Genomic DNA, 23,738 nt, shown 5'->3' with positions numbered 1-23,738 from the left:
GTCATTGATGCACTCCCCTTTTGTGCATGCTTTGAGGTTCAATCCAGAATATAAGTGTGTTGATGTTTGTAGCTCAAGCAGGTACTTTTGCATGGGTTTAAGTGTCTAGATGTGTGGAAGTCGCGTAGTTAACCAGTAACCTTAACAATTACTTTAAATATTAAAACAATTTTTTTATTATGAGAAAAGTGATTTTAATTTAATGAAATGCAAAGGTTATTTGCTTTAGTGAATTAGATGAATCTCAACCGTTGATCTCAAGTGAAGTTGAGATCTAATCGCAACCATCAATCACTTTGGAGATTAGGTTTTTGGATTGGGTCAACAACTCAACTTATAAAAAGGCCTCACCAACAGTGAGATCTCAGTGATTGGGTGGAGAAGGACATTCACTCAAGTGTGCAGCAGCCAGAGGAAGAAAACAAGGAGCAGCAAGAGAGAAATATTCAACAAGTGATTTTGTAGCAGAGGGGGGCACACATGTGTTCTGTAGATTGATCCCAGGAGGCTGTACAGTGCAGCAAGGGGCAAGAATTAGCGTGGGCAGGTCTCCAGCGACAGGAAATGTGTGATATGGAACACACATGTGCATCAGGGAGGCTGTACGAGTTTGTACAGACTCACATGTGCATGGACAGGCAGAGAAAACCGCTTAGAAATTCCCACACGTGCAGGGCAGGCTGTAACAGCACGCGGGCAGGTAGAAACAGGCTCAGGCAGCAGATTGTATAGTTGTGGGATTGAGGGCTGAAGAGAAATTTCTCAGCTGGAAGTTTCCAGGTTTTGCTGTGTGTGATTTTTCCTCAGTGGCCATTTATATTCCCTGTTGGAAAGGCATTTGTATGATGAAGAATTTACTTAATGAAACAACAGACTTGAAAGCCAATTTTTTATGTGTGTTTGTGCACAAAATTGGTTGTTTTGCTTCTGCTGAAAGCTAGTTTTAATTACCAGTTCAAATCTCAGTAGTGCATTTTGTTCAGCAAGCTGAAAACTTAATTAAAATCAGCAAGGAAATTTGCTAGGAAATAATTTGTCATTTCTTGGGGTTAGAAAATTAATAGTAGTTGCCAAGCTCATCAACTACTTATCACTCAGATTTCCCAATACATTCTCTACCACACTTGGTCTTCAACAACAATGGGTTGAGGTTGTAATTGTATCTATTGTGATGTCCTAACATCAACTTTGTGATCTTGGCATATGAAATATTATCATAACAAGAAAGGCAATAATCAAATTAAAATTAGATATGGAAACTCTTCAAGTTTGAAGTGCTGAGCACTAACCACCTATTGTGGGGAGGGCGCTTCCATACACTTCTTATAGGGGCGTGTGACAAATCGACTCAACTCAACAGCCATCATGATTTGATCCCATCGTGGTGGTGCCCCTGCCTACGATGGGAAAACATGCCACCTTTTCAAGGAATTGAACCCTAGTGGGGACAATTGCTGCTCCTCGCTTTCACCAATGTGGCTTGCCTATTGTGGCATTCAAACTAACAACAAAAAAATTATCACCATAACTCTTGAATGATCGATAGCATAGTTTTAAAACCAGGCTGGTCCAAATCGGATTCGGCCTAGGAGACAGAGCCAAACCTCCGCCTGGGTCGGCTCGGTAGAAAAACTGGTCTGATGGCCGGTTCATTACCGAACTAGCAGGTTCGGCCGCTGGGAAAAAAGACGGCAACTCAGACTTCAAACTCATATTTGTTTTGGTTTTTTTCTTTTTCTTAATGCCTCTACCCCTCTTCCAAGCCTATAAAAGTGACTCAACCCCCTCACATTTCCCCACAACTATCTCATTGCATTTGTGTGAGCATTTGTGAGGAGTTTGTGAAGAGTTGGAGTTGGTTTTTGGAGCAGCAGTGAGGAGGAGCCATGGGTTTCACTGCCTGACTCTGATTCAGAGTCTGAGCCAGATGATCTTGCCTTGTCTAGCAGTGGTGACTAGTGATGTTTTGTTGTAGAGGCCATTTAGAGCCTCCTTGGTTATGTGTTTTTGTTATGATCTCTATATATTACATGTATTGGACAGTGCATTGGGTGCCATTTTGATATAATAGATATATTCATGAGCATACTTTGATCATATGTTGTCTTCTTTCTATATTCTAATGCTTTGAGTTTGGAAACATGAATGAAAATCTTTAAAAATATGTGTTTTCATAAAAAAAATTATTTAATGTATTTTTTACAATGACCGAGTCATTGAAATCAACTAGGCCGAGTTGATACAGAGTTGGAGTCGGAATCGGAGTCAGAGTCGGAGTTGACCCTAGGCTGGTTCCGACTCCGAGCTCGAGTTTTAAAACTATGATTCATAGTCTCTAAGCCATGTCTAGTGTTTGTCAATCACGTTAAATTGACATGCAGCTAGTGTTGGATTAGGTAAGTGGATGTCTTGTCCTCTCAAATTGTTCGCCTCCTCAAGTCAAAGGGCCATCAAACAAACATTCTCACATCTCTACTTTGACACACTTTGCCTCTAGTCTCGAATCTTGTCCTCTCAAATTGTTCACCACCTCAAGTCAAAGAGCCATCAAACAGATATTCTCACATCTCTACTTTGACGCACTTTACCTCTGCCTGGCTGCTGTCTCCAATCAGGCAGGGTCATTCATGATCACTGAGAATGTTGTCACTAGCCAAAGAGGAAATTTGCTTTTGTCATATTCCAATCTCAACAATGGTACCTGTTGAGTAGGCAATCTAGCTGATGTTATGAAGTTGGATAATAGTAAGGTGGAGTTAATCAAGAAATAATGTCGGAACATGACTTCAATAAATAAGAGAAAGGAAAGAATCATCTTGAAGCTGTTATTATGTTATATAACTTGTAGTCTATTTACGTGAAGATGTACACATGCTCAATTGAAATGGAGGTGACATGTTATATACAATAAGAATGCTTCCACTCCTCATAACTCATACCTAGGGCCAATGATGAAATTGCCTAAGTTACTGAAGTATATATTATATATCTGGCCTTAATGAAATTTTCTGTTGATATCAGAATGGATCTTTTATTGAAGCTGTGATCATGAGCTATGATACAAGATTGGGAACCTATGCTGGACGTCCTAGGCCTGGAGGTCCAAGGGCAACTTTGTGCGTATCTTCACAGGTAATTTCGTGTTATCAATTGTGCATGATGTTATATGCTCTTAGTTACATACACCTTATGGGAACATAGTGTTTTAGATATTCATCTCACATAGTTAAAAGATTTCAGCTATATTCAAAAACATATTTAAATTGATTCTGCCTCAGATTGAAAATGTCACTCTATTATGATTGAAATGTCAGGTAGGCTGCAAAATGGGTTGCACTTTTTGTGCCACTGGAAGTATGGGATTTAAGAGCAATCTCTCAGCAGGAGAAATAGTGGAGCAGCTGGTTCATGCATCTCGCATATCACAAATTCGCAATGTTGTTTTTATGGTAAGGTTGTCTTTTAGTTTACTTTTCTTATGAAATAGTAAAATATTCAGATACTAGAAACAACCTGCCTGGTTATAACCTTAAAAAATATGAATTCTCCAGCAGTTCATCAGAACTAGTTCAAGCTTCAACCATGGCCTATATGCCAGTGGAAAATAGGTCAAAGAAGCTATGATTAAATAGTACCTCTAAAGTGACATATGAGATTCCTGCTTGTTACATCAACTTCAGCAATAATCACATACAGGAATCAATATCTCTATTCCATGCCTCTATTTTGCTCCAAACTAGCGTGCAGGGCACTGGCATAATGCCCATTTCTCAATTTAGACAAATAGCAAGTTAGCCTGATATGGAATATTGAACATGTGCAAGAGCGTAAAACAGTTGTGTGCTTGTAATGGCCTGAGGGAAATGATCTTGTCCTGCATAGCATGATCTCTTAACTCACACTCTTTTGGATATTGATGGATGCAATATAATATGATATAACTATCTACGAGAGTTAGCTCCCCCAGGGGAGCTCACTTGGCAAGCCTGTGAAAATGTAAATTAAATGTGAGTACAAGGTCCCATGTTCAAATCTCCCGGATCCTTACCTGCGGCTATGTGCTGGGGGCTGTGTGGATCCACCTAGGAGTTATAGTGGTAGTGGTTGGAATCGACCTCGTGTCATGTGAGTACGAAACTTGCTCAATTGTCAATTTCTCTAGTAGAAAAAATAAAAATCTATGAGAGTTTTATATTGAATAGAGCAAAGATAAAATATCAAAGTATAACGTATATATCTATTATCAACATAGATCAAAATTGCCATGGAACATGACATCAAGTTATGAACTGAATGGACAAAGTTCAATCTGTTCAATGCCAAGAGTCAAGTCTGAAAACATATGACAAAATATTATAATGCATATTAAATACAACAGCCTAGGAATGAGTGCCAACAGAAGGCCCTCCTGTCCCTTGCCCTAGGCCCCTACCTCAGCATTTTACTCTAAAAACCTTAATTCACCCTTTGAAAACAATGGCTCTTGTGAATCACAAATCCTGTCCTTGCTCAGCAGTCAACTTGAAGGTTGCATCAGCATTGGCCATGCCAATGGCAGTAAAATCAGTGCCGCCTAATATGTGAAACGAGTTATGACCTAGTTTTGACCCATCAAACCTAGCTAAGTAACTTGAAGGTTGCATCATCATTGTCCATGCCAATGGCAGTAAAATCAGTGCCACCTAATATGTGAAACGAGTTATGACCTGGCTTTGAACTTTGACCCATCAAATCTAGCTAAGTATTTTTAGAACTCATTGGATCAACCCAGGTCTGACCAGTTTGATTCGCCTGGTCCAGGTCTGGCTGATTTTGGACCAAACTGAGTTTCCTGATTAAACTGACTTGGTTTATAACTTTATTGATCTAGTCTAGTCAAACTTGGCAATTTCTAGTGAACTTGGCCTAGACTGGTAACTATGATTTGAACATGGTTGTGTTGCTGCTATTGTTATCTCAACAACATAGTGCCACTTTTCCAAAATATTATACTTGACAAGGACAATTGTCAACAATGACACACCAGCACAACAGGAAATGGTTTCAACAGTAATCTGATGAATCTTTATATTCAAAACGAATATCTTGACACCAAAATTGTGAAAAGCTTTCTTTGGATATAATAACACTGAGAAAAATTACTCTACAGAATGATTTCTTGTCTTCTTGGGTGCCCATTTATTCATGAGCTGAACACTACATCAGTTATATATGTAATTCAATCTAGGAATTTGCAGAATCATAAAATCTTTGGAGAAGAGCATTTGGCTTAGGGAGAATACTCTGGAACCTGATGTTATGCCCATTTATGAACTGGAGCTATGAAATTGTTCTGATTACAGGATACTGCACTTAGTGCAAGGTCCAAGGATGTGCTTTGTTTTTAGATGCCATTTCCAGCGTAACAAAGTCCAAGGATACTGCACTTAGTGCAAGGTCCAAGGATGTGCTTTGTTTTTAGATGCCGTTTCCAGTGTAACAAAGTCTAACAAATAGCTCTGGTTTCCTGCAGTTTCTGGTGTTTTCTTTATGAAATTTTCCAGTATAAGATAATTTTCAAATAATTTTATTCTTCTTGAGATGTAGAAAAGGGGCATTTGAGGGGTTTATATTACTTTCCCAGTTCTTCTTGTGATTGCTTTTTGTTAAATTGCAATGTTAGCTGTGCTAAAGTTCCATCAGTTGGTTATAGCTTTCTTGCTTTTGGTTGTACAGGGAATGGGAGAACCTCTAAATAATTACAAGTCAGTTGTAGAAGCTGTTCGGTCTATGACGGGACACTGTTTCCAGCTAGCCCCACGGCATATCACTATCTCAACAGTAGGTGTCGCTTACCTTTTGCAATGCAAATGGTGTTATTTTTAAAAATTTACCAACACCTTTTTTCTTAAGTGGCTGAAATATTATGTCCAGTTTTTTATTAGAACTGTTCATCTCATAATTGGTATGTGATGCACTTACAATCTGATGATTTGGTACGTCTGACATAAAGGAATATGCAAAGCTGGGTCAAAGCAAATGTAAAAACTTTCTGTTGCTGCTAAGGAGATTGCCAGTGTTAAAACTGAAAACATATAGTAGTGGACTTTATATAGGTTTCATCATTTCCATCTCATAGTTAATGAACTGTAAACATAATGTGCTTTTAGAAAAAATGCAAATGAGTTGTTTGACATCAGCGATATATGAGAAATGATGGAAGAATCTAACCAAGACGAACATTTGTGAATAGCCTGCAGGCTGCTTGTTTACATGTGATGTTGATCATTAGTGATACCAAATTTAGTTAGTGGCTCTTCAGGTGTATGGTTCCTAGAACACCAATGCCTAGTTTGATTTGCATGTGAATTGCAACAGAATCATTCACCACAGAAATTCAAGAGATAAGTGGAACTGGAGACAAATACTTCTGTTATTTTTTTTTTTTTTTTGGTAGATAAGCACCCATGGGGGATTTGAACCAGTGACCTATCGCAAGGAGTGCCTTAACAGTGCACCCATTCACCGTCAATCCAAAGCCCCATGGGCAACATTTTGTTAAAATTTTAATCCTGCATATATATATATATATATGTGAGTTGTAACTATTGATTTTTTGTAGAATTGGGAGGTATTCCCTCTGCTAAAGTGTCTCCAAGTCAGCCTAGAAAATTTATGTAAAGTTTAATTTTTGAAAAGTCAAGTCAGCCTAGGAAAGTCAAGTTGTCCTGCTCAGTGAAGGGTTGTGTCCCTTGGGGTGTCACACCCATTTCAATAAGTATAAGTAGAAGATATGATGTCTCATTTTTCTCCACCAACAAAGAAGCAAGTCTGATCTGATTTTTCTGAGGTTTATCTTCTCTCTTGGGCGCACATGTGAGGAAAAGAGGACGAGTTGACCAGTGTTGAACGGACTATTTGATCTCTGTTTTGACTGGTTTTGACTAGAGCAGACTGAGTTTGACTGGGCCGCACTGGACCACAGGGCCACAGGGCATTGACTGCAGAGATGCAGGTCGTTGACAGCAGGGATGCAGGTTGTTGACTGCAGAATTTGACCAGTTTAACGGGAGAATTCAGAAGTGATTTCTGACAGAATTGACCAGGGTTGACTAGTATGAGTTTTACCAGGTTTGACTAAGATTTGAATTGGATTATTGGCACAGATTTCTAGAAAAAATTGCTGATTTTGTAAACCTTGCTGAAGAATAATTTCTCCTAAAGAAAAGTTGCTGGGTTTTCTCCCAAGGTTGGGTTTCCCAGGGTAATAATATTGTCTTTATTGTGCATGGTTGTTTTTTAATGATCTTCACTGTTTCTGCTGCATTTACTATTGATATTTTGTGAAGTGTAATTGCTCAATGATATTAGTGGCATAAGAATATTGTGTGAAAATTATTAGGAAGTAATTATCTGACAAAAAATAGTGTTCTAGTATGCATCTTGTAGAAAAATTCAACATGGTATCAGAACTTTGTTGAAAGAACAGCCATTGAAGTCAGTGTAAGAGACAAGTGTTCAACAACTTGATTGGTTTTTGGATCTCTTGTCAAAATGGCACCAAGTCTCAGAGTTGAAGATAGGTTAGATGGTGCCATCAACTTCAGATCTTGGAAGATCAGGATACTCTTTATGTTGGAAGAGAATGAGCTTCAGGATCATGTGGAGAAAGTTATTTCAAAGCTAGGAGCTGAGGAGAAAGCCAAGTATAAGAAGAATGAAGCCAATGCTAAGAGAATCTTGGTAGATTCCATAAAGGACCACTTGATTCCTCATGTTGCAACTTGCTGCATTGAAGATTGCCAAGGAGGTATATGATGCTTTGGTAGGATTGTATGAGAGCAACAATAATAGTAGAAAGTTAACCTTGGGAAGTCACCTCCGTAGTGTCCTGATGACTAGATCAGATTTTGTTGTCTCGTATCTTATGAGTGTCTCCAAGATCAGAGATGAGCTTGTAGCCATTGTAGATACCATTGATGATGCATAATTTGGTACAGTGACTCTCAATGGATTCCCTTCCTCATGGGAGCTGTTTATTCAAGGAATTTGTGCACGAGAAAAACTGCCCAAGTTTGATAAGCTATGGATTGATTGTGTCCAAGAGGAGGTTAGGGTGTTGTTCAGGAATAACTTGCAGAATCCACAGGATGAAGAAACTCAAGCCCTTGCAGCTCATACAAGGAAAGGAAAAGGAAGAAGGAAATTTGGAAAGTTTGGTAAGAAGAATACAGGTAGAAGACCCATTCCTATTCAAGGTTAGAAGACGAAGGATATGTCAGAGGACAAGTGCTTCATTTGTCATGATTTTGGACACTATGCCTCCCAGTGTTTTGAGAAGAAGTCAAAGGATTTTTTCCTTTAGGAACTATTACTAGATGTAGTGATGATTGGACTGTTGTGCCTCTAGGCACATGACAGGTTTCCAAATTTCTCTTAAACAGATCTATTAGAGAGGGAGTTGACAATTTCCTACAACCTTCAACACTTTCTTCCTAAATCAAGAGATAAGTACTTCCAATCATATCTTTGTCCCTTGATTATTATTATTATTTTTATTTTTGGTCAGCATCTTGTCCTTGTATTTTTTGCTTGGTTATAATTTTTCTTCCATGGCCTCCTAAATGGAGTTTGTAGAAAGGAAGAATAGGTCCATTTTGGAGATTGACAAGGACATTCACACAGCAAATGGTAGCATAGAAGCGAGTTTTGTGGCAAGAGGGTTCTCCCAGAAAGAGGGAGTGGACTACGAGAAGATATTTTTTTTCCAATCACCAGATGGTTAGGTTCTTGTATGGCCAACAGGCTTAAGCATAGACTCAGCAAGAGTGATTGGTATTTGAGAGGGAAAATTGTACAGATTGTTAGGACATCTAGGATTGTGCCAAACAACTAGAAGAGCTTCCAGTTCTGTGGGAGAAGATAGTCAGGCATAGTGGAAGCAACAACCTTCCAAGAGGATGTCATGGGTTGAGTTTGTCAGATAAGATGCTCAAAGATAGGAGGTCTCTAGGAGCTTTATGCCTTCTATGAAAGGACCATGCCAGACAACCAAGTATGCTAGAGTGACAGAGGGAGCAACAATGGATGGAGGATTTGTTTCCGTGACAAAGGGAGCAGCTCAGATTGCCGCAAGAGGATTTGCTTGAGTGTCAGAGGGAGAAACTTGTCAAGGTAACCAGAAAGCAACTGTGGGGATGGATCCAGTGAAGGAAGTTGGTCAGTTTATGGTTGAGCTGGCATGCGACAAAACATGTGTTAAGGTACCTATTGTCGCACAGAATGTCTAGGCACCGCGACAATGACTCAGATCGGGGGCTATCACCCTGATCCCCAATCTCTCTGTTTAAATTGTCTCCCTACAACACACTAAGGGGGGTGGACCCTACAAAAATGGAATGAAGGAGGACTAGTTGGGAACCAACCAGTCTGGGAGACACAGTTGGGCGACCAAATACTTGTTTAGATCTAATAAGAAGACTTAAATGATCCGATTTATATAATTGATACCAGTGCTTTGTGGAGTCAACTATCTTGCTACGAAATTTAGGACAACTGCTGCTAAGAAAAATGTTATTATGACGAAAAGAGATGCAAGATGCAATTAGCAAGGGGATGAGTGAGTAGTCTTGAGGTAAGATTGTTTAAGACTCAAGTACTTAATATTGATTAACTTTATGATAAGAGTATTTAATGAAATGAAGAGACAATCTTATACAAGACAAAGTGCCAAATATCGCGAGTGCCAATAAGAAACACAAGATATATGCTCTTAAAGAAATATCACTAATACGTCAAATAATTATAATAGCCACAAGCCAATAATGATATTAATGTCAAGAAAGAGAACTAGAGCATTTATCCAATTTATGCTTCAATGACAATTACTTGAAAATTCCAAAATTGCTTGAGAGATATTCAGATAGCCCAAGTTTTCTATTAGATCCAAATTGAATGCAAGCCTTTTCAATGATACTTAGCTCAATAGATTTCAAAATATTTACCATTCACCAAACATGAAAACCTTTGGGAAATTTAAAATATTAGACTTCTCTATTCCAAGTGTGTGAAATGAATTTCCTTTAGGCAATGAGCTTGTGTGTATGTGATTCAAAAACTCAGAAAAAAGGCATTTAAACTTGGATTTTATTGCCAATAATTGTACCAAAAATTTGTTGACCTGAACTTATGCAAATAGTCATCCAAAAGCACTTATTTTCAAAGATTAGATTTAGGACAGCAGCAAATTCTCTAATGACAACAGTAAAATTAAAATGCCAAACTAAGCCAAACATGTCAAACAAATTCTGAATTGTGTTATGAACTCAAATCACTTGAAATTTCAGAATTTGATCTATGGCAGCCAATATGTTTCAGTGATAAAAAAGAGCAGCAAAAAAGACTTTATGACAGTAGGGAAATGCTTGCTGCAATCAAGAAGATCACCCTTCTAGATTCTTATGACAATTACTTCCACAACGATATTAAAACTCCTAACTTTCAGAGAATTGTTTTTTAGGACAGCAGTGAATTGTTTAGGACAACAACAAACAAATGTTATGACAACAACAATATGACAATGAAAACAGTAAGCTATCAATGCTATCTTTATACGAAAAATTTTCCAAAAATTTTTCAGACTTGCCCAAATGAATTATCAAAAAATTTCAGCTTGTTATGATGTGATTTCCAGAATTATATCAGATCTGATATACTTATTACAATCAACAATTAAAATATGAAATAGTCTTAATGGTGGATTCCCAACTCAAGAAATTAATTCCTTAAAGTATTAGACAACTTAGGAACTGATTTTAGGCTAACCCACATGAAATTTTGCCATCATTAGAAAGGTATATGATCGCTGTAGCAAACAGTGAGGAAAAGGAGGGTTTAAAGATCAAATCCTTAGGCTCTAGGCCTTGAAGATCACTTGCCCAAGTTGCCAAAAAAACTCCAATACCTGAAACACAAATTTTTACCAATATTTCTGCAAAAAATACCAATGATCAGCTTCAGAAAATTAAATATTCAGATCATAAATGGACCAAGGGGAATCTAGGGTCAATGAGGGCTAGCACTAGGCCCAATAGGGCTAGAGTTGGGCTAGGAGAAGGCAGATCTGGGCTTAAGAGCCCCAAAACTTGAAACTCTTTTTCTGAAAAAATTATTTTGCTTCAGATCTTCAAATTTGTTACAAAATCTTTAATGGCTTGCCCTGCAAAAATATTTGGACAAGATCTTGCCCTCCAGGGCCTAGATCTGTCTCAAAACCCCCAGATCTCCTTGAAAAAATCTCAGATCTGAAAATTTCCTTGGATGATTTCTCAGATTTATTCCTGCAAACAATCTTTGAGCCCAGATCTTGCCCCCCAAGGTCTAGATCTGGTTCAGATTTGAAGATTTCCTTGGCTGATTTCTCAAATCTATTCATGCACAAGTGAAAAGAAAAAAAACCCAATACCCAATATGTACAAAAATAGAGAAAATCCCAAAAACTCAAGTGTTAAAATTAAAAATTATGTTATAAAATTTCAGATCTACACAAGTAAATAACAAATCTATACAAATAATTTACAGATCTATACAAATAATTTACAGATCTATCAAATCTGAGGATTATGAGTCCAACTCCGCTCCCAGATATGATAATCTAAGGCTCCTAATAGCAAGATCTATCAAATTTTCCACATTTTTTTTTTTAAGGAGGTGCTAACTCGAAACCCTCTGTGTATCACTAACAAAATCTTATGATAAGCCCGAAGCTAATTTAGCTGGGCTCTTTAGAAAACACAGATCGAGAGTTGACTAGTCTAACTGAAAAATTCCCCTAACGTCCGAGGATCTAAAATCAAGATTTCCTTGCAAAACTCGATTTAGCCATAAAAAATAGAGCGAGAAAATAATAATAAAATTCAGACAAATAGAGATACCCGCTATTACGTTCAAAATTTAAATTATTATTCAAATCCCAACGACTGAGCAAGATACCTATACTCAAATCACTCTTCAGAAGCTATCATCAATGGCTTTAGAAAAAAACATGCATGAAATAAAAAGCATCTTACAGTATTCCCATGAAGAGTAACACCAGTAGAAATTAACCCCAAAGTCTTTCTTTATTATCCAGAAAAAAGATTACACTATCAAAGATCGGATGGATCAACTGACAAATGACTTCCTATTTAAAGATAAATCCTCCAACGACTAGTTCGAGTGATCCTTGTCAAAGCAATCTCGATCGTTGATGAAGATTAAAATTTCTTTTAATCTCATCCGTCAAAATATTTAAATATTTGGGGAAATTCGAAATTTTTAATTAAATGCATTTTAATTAACTCAAAAATAGAATTTTTGAGTTAATTTCCCCAAAAAATTGACTTTGACTTAATCCCCAGGGATCAAAGGTTTAAAATTTAGCAAAATAATTAATTTATCTTAGTTTCGGGACCTTTTAAATTTAATTTTTTAGGACCGACAGATTTTGCTTTTGGAGAATTTAAATTTATCTAGGACTTAGAATTAATTAAATTTTTGGCTTAGGATTTTAATTAGTTTTTGGTTAGAAAATTTAATTAATTAACCTATGAGGGGATAAATTATTTTTCCAACCTTCAAGACACTTTACATCATGATTTTCATATTTTTACATTATAAGGGGGAAAACCCATTTGTAATAGACCCTCACAGACCACCCATTTCTACGACACAAATATAATTCAGCAGACCAAACAATTTGTAATAAAATAACCTAACCAAATAGTTAGGATTATCCCGAAATCACTTTTACATAGACTCAATCTAGAACAGTGGGGCTCGCCTAAGATCCTAACGACAAAATCCATTCCAACTTTGGGGTAAGAGTGGAGGGGAAAACTCCGTGACCATCCGAGAATGCATTGGTGAGACAAAAAACCTCCCAGAATGGAGATCATCACTAGAATGGTAGGTTTACCTAGGTTGTTACATACATGACACTGTTTGCTGAGATTATTTACATCATATTTATGCAAAATGGGTTTACATTATAACATGATGATCATGCTGATGATAATAGCTGGACGACACAGACACATTGATCACGTGCTATCCCTTTTGCGAAAAAAGGGGATGTACTATTATGGGTCGTTGACATGTAGTGGTCAACATTTGGCTCTACTTGGGATACGTTGTTGCACCAGAGGAATGTGAGAATCTAGAATCTGCATCCACGCAACACACAATATAACATAACTAGCGTCCATCCAAAAATCATCATATAACATTACGTACATGAAAGATATAAGCTCTTCATTTATTAACTATTCTAATAACATGAAAAACATAAATCTAACTACAAAATGAAACACTGAAATAACTGGTTATAAGGTTAGAAATACAATACAAAGTTGCCCCATGGCATCAGATGTGTTCAATATAGTGCATACTGAGCATTTGCCTGCTTTCAGGCAAATCTGTTGGCTGTTTCTTAGATGTGCCATGTCCAATCCTGCACACGGTAGGACTTTTTCCTATTCGAAAATCAAGCTGCTTGCGGGCATCAGATGCATCAAACCGCTTTCTCATTCCCTTTGTCTTGCGTTTTTTCTGTGGCAGGCTGTATCACTGTTGATGTGGAACTCTCAGATGAAGTATGTAATATATGCATGACATGTCTTTCTTCATTCTGCATTTGCTCTGTCAAGAATGATGGATCCGTCTCACAGGTGTCATGAGTTATAACTTGATCTTTTTTAATTGCTTCTTTGATCATGTCATTCTTAGTTAAATCTTCGTTAATGGAGTTAGCCTCTTTCTTGGGATATTCACAACAATACAGGACCTGTGATTTCCTCTCTTCCAACCTCTTATGTAATGAACTCATTTCTATGGCATTTCTTATTATTAACTTCGCTTGATTGAGTTCAGTTTTCATGAATCTTTCTTGCAGAGTCACATGATTAGCTTGCATAGCCTTTATTAGATTCTAAATAATGGACGTCTAATTAGAATGATTAACTTCCATTATTTTTAATCTGTTTTCGATGATATCTATTCTCTTTGTATTTATGACACATGGTACCTGCTTTTCCTCTATGGCCAATAATCTATTCTGAAGAGATATTTGACCAACTTCTATGTCCTTTATAATTTTATCATTCTTTGTTTTCATGTCCATGAAGCAGTTTTGCACATAGTTTATCTGTTTCTTATGATTTGTTTGCATAGTAGCTAACTGATTATTATAATCGAATCTCATGATCGTCATTTCTTCATCCATAGTTGACATTCTGTTTTGAATCGAACTTATTTCTTCTTGATAACTTGCTTCCATGGCAGTCACTTGATTTGAATGATTGAATTCCATGATCGTCATCTTTTCTTCTAGGGCTAATAACTTGCTTTGCATAGAATTAATTTCCCTGGCATGATCAGCTGTTAATCTTGCTTGATTAAGTTCGATATCTTTAACAAGTTGAGCCTGATTAACTTCTACATTCTTGATTACTTGAGCCTGATTTAACTGTATGTCTTTAACCATTTGAATTAACTCCTTGAAATTATTTTCAACTTCTAAAGTTTCTTTTACTTCAGCTTTCGCTTTGACCTTTTCTTTATCTCCATATCTATCTTCAAAAGCATCAATGATTGATTGTAGAGAATCAAAAGTATTATTAGGGAACTTAATAAACCAATCTAAAGCATCTTCGGATAAGGTGAGAACGGAAATCTTCATCTTCACATCTTCATATCTTCATATTTAGAATGTGGGAGACACTTGCTTATATAGAGGCTGACATTCTGAAGGTGAGTTTCGACAATAAAAGCATTGTTACCTTGAAAAGGAGGAAATTCATCGATGGTTTCACCCATAACATAAGAATAACCATGCGGAGCTCCCTGAATGTTAGTAAAATCACAAGGAGCAACCAAGTCAAAATTCATGATGACCTGCTTAACAGGAAAAATATGGGCCAAATGGATATCAGAGAGAGAGAGATCCCTGCTCAAGAAAATCAAAACATCTACAAGAAGCAAGCTTCTAGCATAAATTCTTCTAAGAAATGGAAGAGGTGGAGTCGCCACTTGGGCAAGAATCTCTCACAAAGATTCGAAAGGCGAAACTGAAAATTTAGTGGATGGAGGCAGATGGATATTTAGGGAAGGTTCCTTGTCTGTGATTAAATGAATGAATAAGTGGAGTCTCCACCCAAACAGGAAACCAACCAGAATGTCGAGGTGCAAAAAGTGAAGATGAAAGGATTAGATGAGAGAGATGACGAGAGTTAGGATGGTGAGAAATGAAGAGACGAAATGACGCCAGAAAAATGAGATGAAATGCCATAAAGCCAAGGTCCAATAAATTGGTCCTTGGTGGCAATGCCAAGAAGTGTTGGCTTTGCTGACTCGAATGAGAGATGAGAAATGAGAAGAATGACGAGGAAATGTCTTTGAAATGCCGAGAATAAAATGTCCGCAGCAACGGCGCCAAAAAATGTTGTCGCACAGAATTTCCAGGCACTGCGACAACGGCTTAGATCGGGGGTTGTCACCCTGATCCGCAATCTCTTTGTCTAAATTGTCTCCCTACAATAGACTAAAGGGGGTGGACTCTACGAAAATGGAATGAAGGAGGACTAGTTGGGAACCAACCAGTGCGGGAGACACAGTTGAGCGACCAAATACTTGTTTAGATTTAACAAGACTTAAATGATTCGATTTATACAATTGATACCAGTGCTTTGTGGAGTCAACTATCTTGCTAAGAAATTTAGGACCAAGTACACGATGGACAATTGCTGTTAAGAAAAATGTTATTATGATGAAAAGAGTGTTAGGATATTCCGACACATAGGAAATAGTTAAGTACAACTTGGTCTAGTATAGAGTTAGGTAAAGTGTGTTTCTTTACTATGTACATTTTGTAACTTACAATCCGACGGTCACGATATGTAGTGATCCGACGGTTCTCCTCGGTATTACCGACACTTGATCCGTGGCTTAACACCCGATTGGTCCATGATCTCTATTTAAAGAGCATGGAGGGTCATTTGTAGGGTAATCCGTCTATGAGAGAAGCATATGTAAATTTTCATTCTTTTATTAATAAATTGCCTGAAGTGGCCGCGTTGGCTCAGGCCGTGGACTGTTTCCCTCTTTGAGGGTTTTAACCACGTCAAAATACTGGTGTATTGATCTGTGATCTTTTTGTGAGCGGTGTCCTTTGGTGTTCTGTCTGAGGAACTTACCCTGTAAATTCCTACATGGTATCAGAGCTATTTGAGGGCCGCGTCCGTTGGTGATCCAAATCTGAAGCCGGTAGAACTGCATCCGACTGCCGTTTCCTAGATCTACTGTTTCTGACTGCTTTCGGGCCGAGAGGACTGCTCTGTTGTGTTGGGAGCATCTGTTCTAGTGAGGAACCCCTTTCGTTTCACGCGAAAAGGTTTTCGGTAGCCCTAGCTGCGTCATTTTTAAGATCTGGAGGTATACAGTGTTTATTTGCAGTTTACAGTTATTTTCTCTTTGTTTATTTCGGTTTCGATTTATTTAGCTTTTTTTTATTACCGGATCTATACCTTTCATTTCTGCGTATGCTCTTTGCCCTGCGACTCTGTGCGATCTGGGCAAATCAGAAACAGAAAGGAAGGATTTTTCTCATGCGTATGCTCTTTTCCGCTGCGCCTTAGTGTGATTTCGGAAAATCAGAAACATTGAGGAAAATATTTAGTTTCTGGCTAAAGCTAACCTCGAGCCGTAAGGTTCGTTTTTGAAAATATTTAGTTTCCGGCTAAAGCTAACTTCGAGCTGCAAGGTTCGTTTTTTTTTGTATGTTCGTGTTGGGTTTTGTGTTTTTTGTTTTGTAGGGAAAAAGAGCTTTCTTAAAGCAAGCACGCAACCCAAAGCATCAACCCCCCCTCTCTCTCTCTCAAACTTTTTGTATCGCTCACTTGGTGCAAAGCTAATTTATGAGAGTAGAGGTCTTGGGTTCAAGTCTCCATTTTGTGGGGGCGGATTCATTTCCGCACATTCTCGCACTTCGTCGGCGACTTCGTTAATTTTTTTCAAAAAGCCATATCCGGAAGTCGTTTTTAGAACCTTTTTTTTTGAAACGGCCTAATTTTTCGAGATCTTTCCATTGGTACACTTAGTTTCAGCATTTACAGCTTCAGTTTCTGTTAAAAATGGAAAGTCCATGCCAAGTCATTCTTGATAGCACTAACTACTTCCAATGGTGGTCCTACATTGTGGATTTACTTAGAAGTAAAGGTCTTTACAGAATAGCCACAGGCCAAGAGACCAAACCGAAAGATGAAGGTAAGGCAGCTAAATGGGAAAATAGGCAAGACCAAGCACATGGGTTGATAGGGATGTCTATTTCTCCAGATCTTAGATTCCATATTGGAGAACTTGATACTCCTGATGAAGCACTACAACAAATTACTAAAGTTTTTGGAATTAAAAATGAACTTAAAGCCCATCAACTTGAAAATGAATTGCTTACATTGGACCCCAATAATTTTTCTTGCATTGAAGAGTTTTTGTCCAAGTTCAAGACCCTTAGACTTCTCTTGGAAGGTGTTAAGGTTAAGAAAGAAGATAGTAGCCTTATCTACTCCATTCTTACTAAGTTGGGACTAGCCTATTCTGTGTTTGTTTCCACCTTCCATTCTACAAGAGAAGCCTTCATTTCTCAAGGACAAACCTACAAGTCCCCTTCCTTTGATTCTTTTTGTGATTCTTTAATAAGAGAACAAGAAAAACTCTTACACCTTGGTCTTCTTCATCTTGGAAACTTTTCTAAGAAAGCGTTAGCCGCCCAGCAACAACCAAATCCAAAGAATCCTAAGAAGTTGTATCCTAAAAAGAATGGTCCTAAACCAAACAAGGGTCCTAAGCAATTTCAGCCTCAAAATGAAAAATCATTTCAACAAAATGATAAGACAAATAAAAACAAAGGGAAGAAGACTGATAGACATTGCAACTTTTGTAATTGAGATGGCCACTTAGAATCCAAATGCTTTAAGAAGATGGAAGCCTTGGAAGCAGCAATGAAGAAGCATAACATCCATTTGGAGCAATCTTCAACTTCAACTTCATCTTCAGGAATGACACTTTCTGCATGTGGTTGTCAAGCATCTCGGTTTGGCTATGCACTAAATGTATCTTCTTCTTCTCATTCTCATGAGTGGCTCATTGATTCTGGAGCTTCTTATCACATGGCCAAAAACAAAGCCATGTTTTCTTCTTTAAATGATTGTAACACCAAAAATATATATGTTGGTGATGATAGATCTCTTAGTGTTGTAGGGACTGGCACTGTTCATCTAGACAATGGTCAGTTTAATGATATATTATGTGTTCCAACCTTATCCTGCAACTTTCTATCTGTATATCAGATAACCCATTCAGGTGAAGGTAAAATCGTTGAATTTTCACCTCACGATGTTGTAATTAAGGACCTAAGAGATCCTAGACAGATTTTAGCTACTGGCATTGCAGAAGCTTCAGGCCATCCAGATTGGGAAGCAGCTATGAATGAAGAATATCATTCATTATTGGCAAATGATACATGGGATCTTGTTCCTCTACCAAAGGGACGAAAACTTGTTAGATGCAAATGGGTTTACAGAACCAAGTATGGACCAGATGGGAAAGTTGATAAACATAAAGCTCGTCTTGTTGCTAAGGGTTTTTCACAAGTTGAAGGCATTGACTATACTGAAACCTTCTCCCCTGTTGCCAAAATGAACTCTATCCGCCTTGTTCTTTCCCTTGCTGCCTCTTTCAAATGGGAAGTCCATCAGATGGATGTTAAATCCGCCTTCTTGCATGAAGAAATCTATATGGAACAACCTATTGGCTTTATACAAACAGACTCCAGCCTTGTATGTCGGCTTAAGAAATCCCTTTATGGTCTCAAGCAAGCTCCTCGAGCTTGGTATGCCAAAATGGATAACTTTCTTTTAGAATCTGGCTTCTCTAGGTGTCATTATGACAATACTGTCTATACCAAGAAAGTGGGCAAGTCTCTTATCATTCTTGTTCTTTATGTTGATGATCTTATCCTGACTGGTAGTGATCCCAACCTTATAAACCATGTGAAGTCTAGCCTTAAAAGGAAGTTTGAAATGATAGACTTAGGACACTTACATTGTTTTCTCGGTCTTCAAGTCTTGCAATCCAAGGAAGGTATTTCCGTTTCTCAGTCCAAGTATGCCTGTGATATTCTACGCCACTTTCACATGGAAGACTGTAAGCCAGCCCCTTCTCCCTTTCAGTCTGGAGTCAAACTTTCAGTCACTTGTACTTCTCCTGAAGTTGATGCTACCTTATACCGTCAACTTGTAGGAAAACTTTTGTATCTAACCCATACTCGTCTTGACCTTTCCTTTGTTGTTGGCCTTGTTGCTCGATTTATGCAAAACCCACGTGAAAGTCATTGGAAAGCAGCTAAAAGAATACTTCGTTATGTTCGAGGTACAGTTCAGTTTGGGATTCATTACAGTGCCGAAGCATATCCTCTATTGGTTGGTTTCACTGATTTCGATTGGGCTGGTGACCCTGATGATCGGAAGTCTACTGCAGGTTATGTGTTCACTCTTGGTTCAGGACCTATTACATGGGCTTGAAAGAAACAAGGTGCCATTTCTCTTTCTTCAGCAGAAGCAGAATATCGTGGTGCCGTAGAAGCTAGTAAGGAAGCCTTGTGGCTTCGTCAGATCCTGTCAGAGTTTGGCTTTCAGCAGCAGCATCCAACTACACTTTGGTGTGATAATCAAAGTGCCATTCAACTATGCAAAGATCCAGTCCAACATCAGCGCAACAAACACATTGAACTGCACATGCACTTCATCAGAAAGCTCATTCACGACCATTTTCTTGAAGTGCAATATTGTTCAACAGATGATCAAGTTGCAGACATCTTTACAAAGGCTCTCACAGAGGCGAAGTTCACTAAACTTCGATTTATGGTTGGAGTTCAGGAAGTTGTCACTAAGGGGGGATATGCACTAGTGTCTCCTTCCTTCTCCTATTGTGTCATATTTGTAAATCCTTCAATCCTATCCCAAGTTGTTCTTAAGGGGGGATGTTAGGATATTCCGACACACAGGAAATAGTTAAGTACAACTTGGTCTAGTATAGAGTTAGGTAAAGTGTGTTTCTTTACTATGTACATTTTGTAACTTACAATCCGACGGTCATGATATGTAGTGATCCGACGATTCATTCTCTCCTCGGTATTACCGACACTTGATCCGTGGCTTAACACCCGATTGGTCCATGATCTCTATTTAAAGAGCATGGAGGGTCATTTGTAGGGTAATCCGTCTATGAGAGAAGCATATGTAAAATTTCATTCTTTTATTAATAAATTGCCTGAAGTGGCCGCGTTGGCTCAGGCCGTGGACTGTTTCCCTCTTTGAGGGTTTTAACCACGTCAAAATACTGGTGTATTGATCTGTGATCTGTTTGTTAGCGGTGTCCTTTGGTGTTCTGTCTGAGGAACTTACCCTGTAAATTCCTACAAAGAGATGCAAGATGCGATTAGCAAAGGGACGAGTGAGTAGTCTTGAGGTAAGATCGTTTAAGACTTAAGTACTTAGTATTGATTAAATTTATGACAAGAGTACTTAATGAAATGAAAAGACAATATTCTACAAGACAAAGTGCTAAATATCTCGAGTGCCAATAAGATACACAAGATATATGCTCTTGAAGCAAGATCACTAATAAGGCAAAAAATTATAATAACCACAAGCCAATAATGATATTAATGTCAAGAAAAAGAACTAGAGCATTTATCCAATTTATGCTTCAGTGACAATTACTTGAAAATTCCAAAACTACTTAAGAGATATTCAGATAGCCCAAGTTTTCTATTAGATCCAAATCGAATAAGCCTTTTCAAAGATACTTAGCTCAATAGATTTCAAAATATTTACCATTCACCAAACAAGAAAACCTTTGGGCAATTTTAAATATTAGACTTATCTGTTCCAAGTATGTGAAATGAATTTCCTTTAGGCAATGAGTTGTGTGTATGTGATTCAGAAACTCAGAAAATAACTGTTTAAACTTGGATTTTATTGCCAATAATTGTACCAAAAATTTGTTGCCCTGAGCTTATGCCATCCAAAAGCACTTATTTTCAAATATTAGATTTAGGACAACAACAAATTTTCTAATGACAACAATAAAATTAAAATGCCAAACTAAGCCAAACATGTCAAACAAATTCTGAATTGTGTTATGAACTCAAATCACTTGAAATTTCAGAATTTGATCTATGGCACAGCCAATATGTTTCAGTGATCAAAAAGAGCAGCAAAAAAGACTTTATGACAATAGGGAAATGCTTGCTTCAATCAAGAAGATCACCTTTCTAGATTCTTATGGCAGTTACTTCCACAACGATATTAAAACTCCTAGCTTTCAGAGAATTGTTTTTTAGGACAACAATGAATTGTTTAGGACAGTAGCAAACAAATGTTATGATAGCAACAATATGAAAATGAAAACAATAGGCTATCAATGCTATCTTTATACCAAAAGTTTTCCGAAAATTTTCCAAACTTGCCCACATGAATTATCAAAAAATTTCAGCCTGTTGTGATGTGATTTTCAGAAATATATCAGATCTGATATACTTATTATAGTCAGCAATTAAAATATGAAATAGGCTTAATGATGGATTCCCAACTCAAGAAATTAATTCCTTTAATGTATTAGACAACTTAGGAACTGATTTTAGGCTAACTCACATGAAATTTTGCGACCATTAGAAAGGAATATGATTGCCGTAGCAAACAGTGAGGAAAACAAGGGTTTAGAGATCAACCCCTTAGGCCCTAAGCCTTGAACATCACTTACCCAAGTTGCCAAAAAAAATTCCAATACCTGAAACACACATTTTTACCAATTTTTATGCAAAAAATCAGCAAGGCCAACTTCAGAAAATTAAATATTCAGATCATAAATAGAGCAAGGGGAATCTAGTGCCAATGAGGGCTAGCACTAGGCCCAATAGGGCTAGAGTTGGGCTAGGAGAAGGCAAATCTGCGCTTAGGAGTCCCAAAACTTGAAATTCTTTTTCTGAAAAAAATATTTTGCTTCATATCTTCAAATTTGTTGCAAAATCTTTAATGGCTGGCCTTGCAAAAATATTTGGGACAAGATCTTTCTCTCGAAGGCCTAGATCTGTCTCAAAACCCCCAAATCTTCTTGAAAGAATCTCAAATCTGAAAATTTCCTTGGATGATCACTCAGATCTATTCATGCAAACAATCTTTGAGCCCAGATCTTGCCCCCCAAGGTTTAGATCTGGCTCAGATCTGAAGATTTCCTTGGCTGATTTCTCAGATCTATTCCTGCACAAGTGAAAAGAAAAAAAACCCAATACCAAATATGTACAAAAATAGAGAAAATCCCAAAAACTCAAGTGTTAAAATTAAAAATTATGTTATAAAATTTCAGATCTACACAAGTAAATAACGGATCTATACAAATAATTTAAGATCTATACAAATAACTTACAGATCTATCAGATCTGAGGAGTATGAGTCCAACTCCACTTCCAGATCTGATAATCTAAGGCTTTTAATACCCAAATCTATCAAATTTTCCACAAAAAAATAATTTTTTGAAATTTTAAAAGGAGGTGCTAACTCGAAACCTTCTATGTATCACCAACAAAATCTTATGATAAGCTCGGAGCTAATTTAGCTGGGCTCTTCAGAAAGCATAGATCAGGAGTTGGATGGTCCAACTGAAAACTTCTCTTGACACCTAAGAATCTAAAATCAAGATTTCACTGCAAAACTCGATCCAGCCATAAAAATAGAGCGAGAAAATACTAATAAAATTCAGACAATTAGAGATACTTGTTGTTACGTTCAAAATTTAAATTATTATTCAAACCCCAACGACTAAGCAAGATACCTGTACTCAAATCACTCTTCAAAAGCTATCATCAATGGCTTTAGAAAAAATATGCATGAAATAAAAAACATTTTACAGTATTCCCTTGAAGAGTAACACCAACAGAAATTAACTCCAAAGTCTTTCTTTATTATCCAGAAAAAGGATTACACCAGAGCTTCTTGCTAAGCACGTGATCAAATGTTCGGATGGATCAACTGACAAATGACTTCCTGTTTAAAGATAAATCCTCCAACGGCTAGTTCGAGTGATCCTTGTCAAAGCAATCTCGATCGTTGATGAAGATTAAAATTTCTTTTAATCTCATCCGTCGAAATATTTAAATATTTGGGGAAATTCAAAATTTTTAATTAAATGCATTTTAATTAACTCAAATAGAACTTTTGAGTTAATTTCCCCAAAAATTTGAGTTTGACTTAATTCCTAGGGATCAAAAGTTTAAAATTTAGCAAAATAATTAATTTACCTTAGTCCTAAGACTTTTTAAAATTTAATTTTTTAGGACCGACGAATTGTACCTTCGGAGAATTTAAATTTACCTAGGACTTAAAATTAATTAAATTTTTGGCTTAGAATTTTAATTAGTTTTTGGCCAGAAAATTTAATTAATTAACCTATGAGGGGATAAATGATTTTTCCAACACTCAAGAGACTTTACATCATGATTTTCATATTTTTTACATTATAAGGGGGAAAACCCATTTGTAATAGATCCTCACAGACCACCCATTTCTGCGACACAAATATAATCTAGCAGACCAAACAATTTGTAATAAAATAACCTAACCAAATAGCTAAGATTATTCCCAAATCACTTTTACATAGACTCGATCTAG

The 23,738-nt window shown here is 37.2% G+C and overlaps 1 protein-coding gene across 1 annotated transcript in view; it reads left to right on the top strand.

The window, feature by feature from the left end:
- LOC149262434 (Radical SAM superfamily protein) overlaps positions 1–23,738 on the top strand; it is a 164,900-nt gene that overhangs the window by 77,775 nt on the left and 63,387 nt on the right. Inside the window, exons 3-5 of the mRNA XM_089424563.1 lie at positions 3,022–3,132; positions 3,315–3,449; positions 5,716–5,820. Of these exons, the coding sequence (XP_089280689.1) occupies positions 3,022–3,132; positions 3,315–3,449; positions 5,716–5,820 (351 nt within the window). The remainder of the gene's footprint in view (positions 1–3,021; positions 3,133–3,314; positions 3,450–5,715; positions 5,821–23,738) is intronic.

The sequence above is a fragment of the Pinus tabuliformis genome, chromosome 6 (assembly GCF_031772625.1).
Source record: "Pinus tabuliformis cultivar Carrire ecotype Pingquan chromosome 6, CPIR1, whole genome shotgun sequence".
Lineage (NCBI taxonomy): Eukaryota > Viridiplantae > Streptophyta > Pinopsida > Pinales > Pinaceae > Pinus > Pinus tabuliformis.
This window is presented reverse-complemented; position numbering and strand designations above follow the sequence as displayed.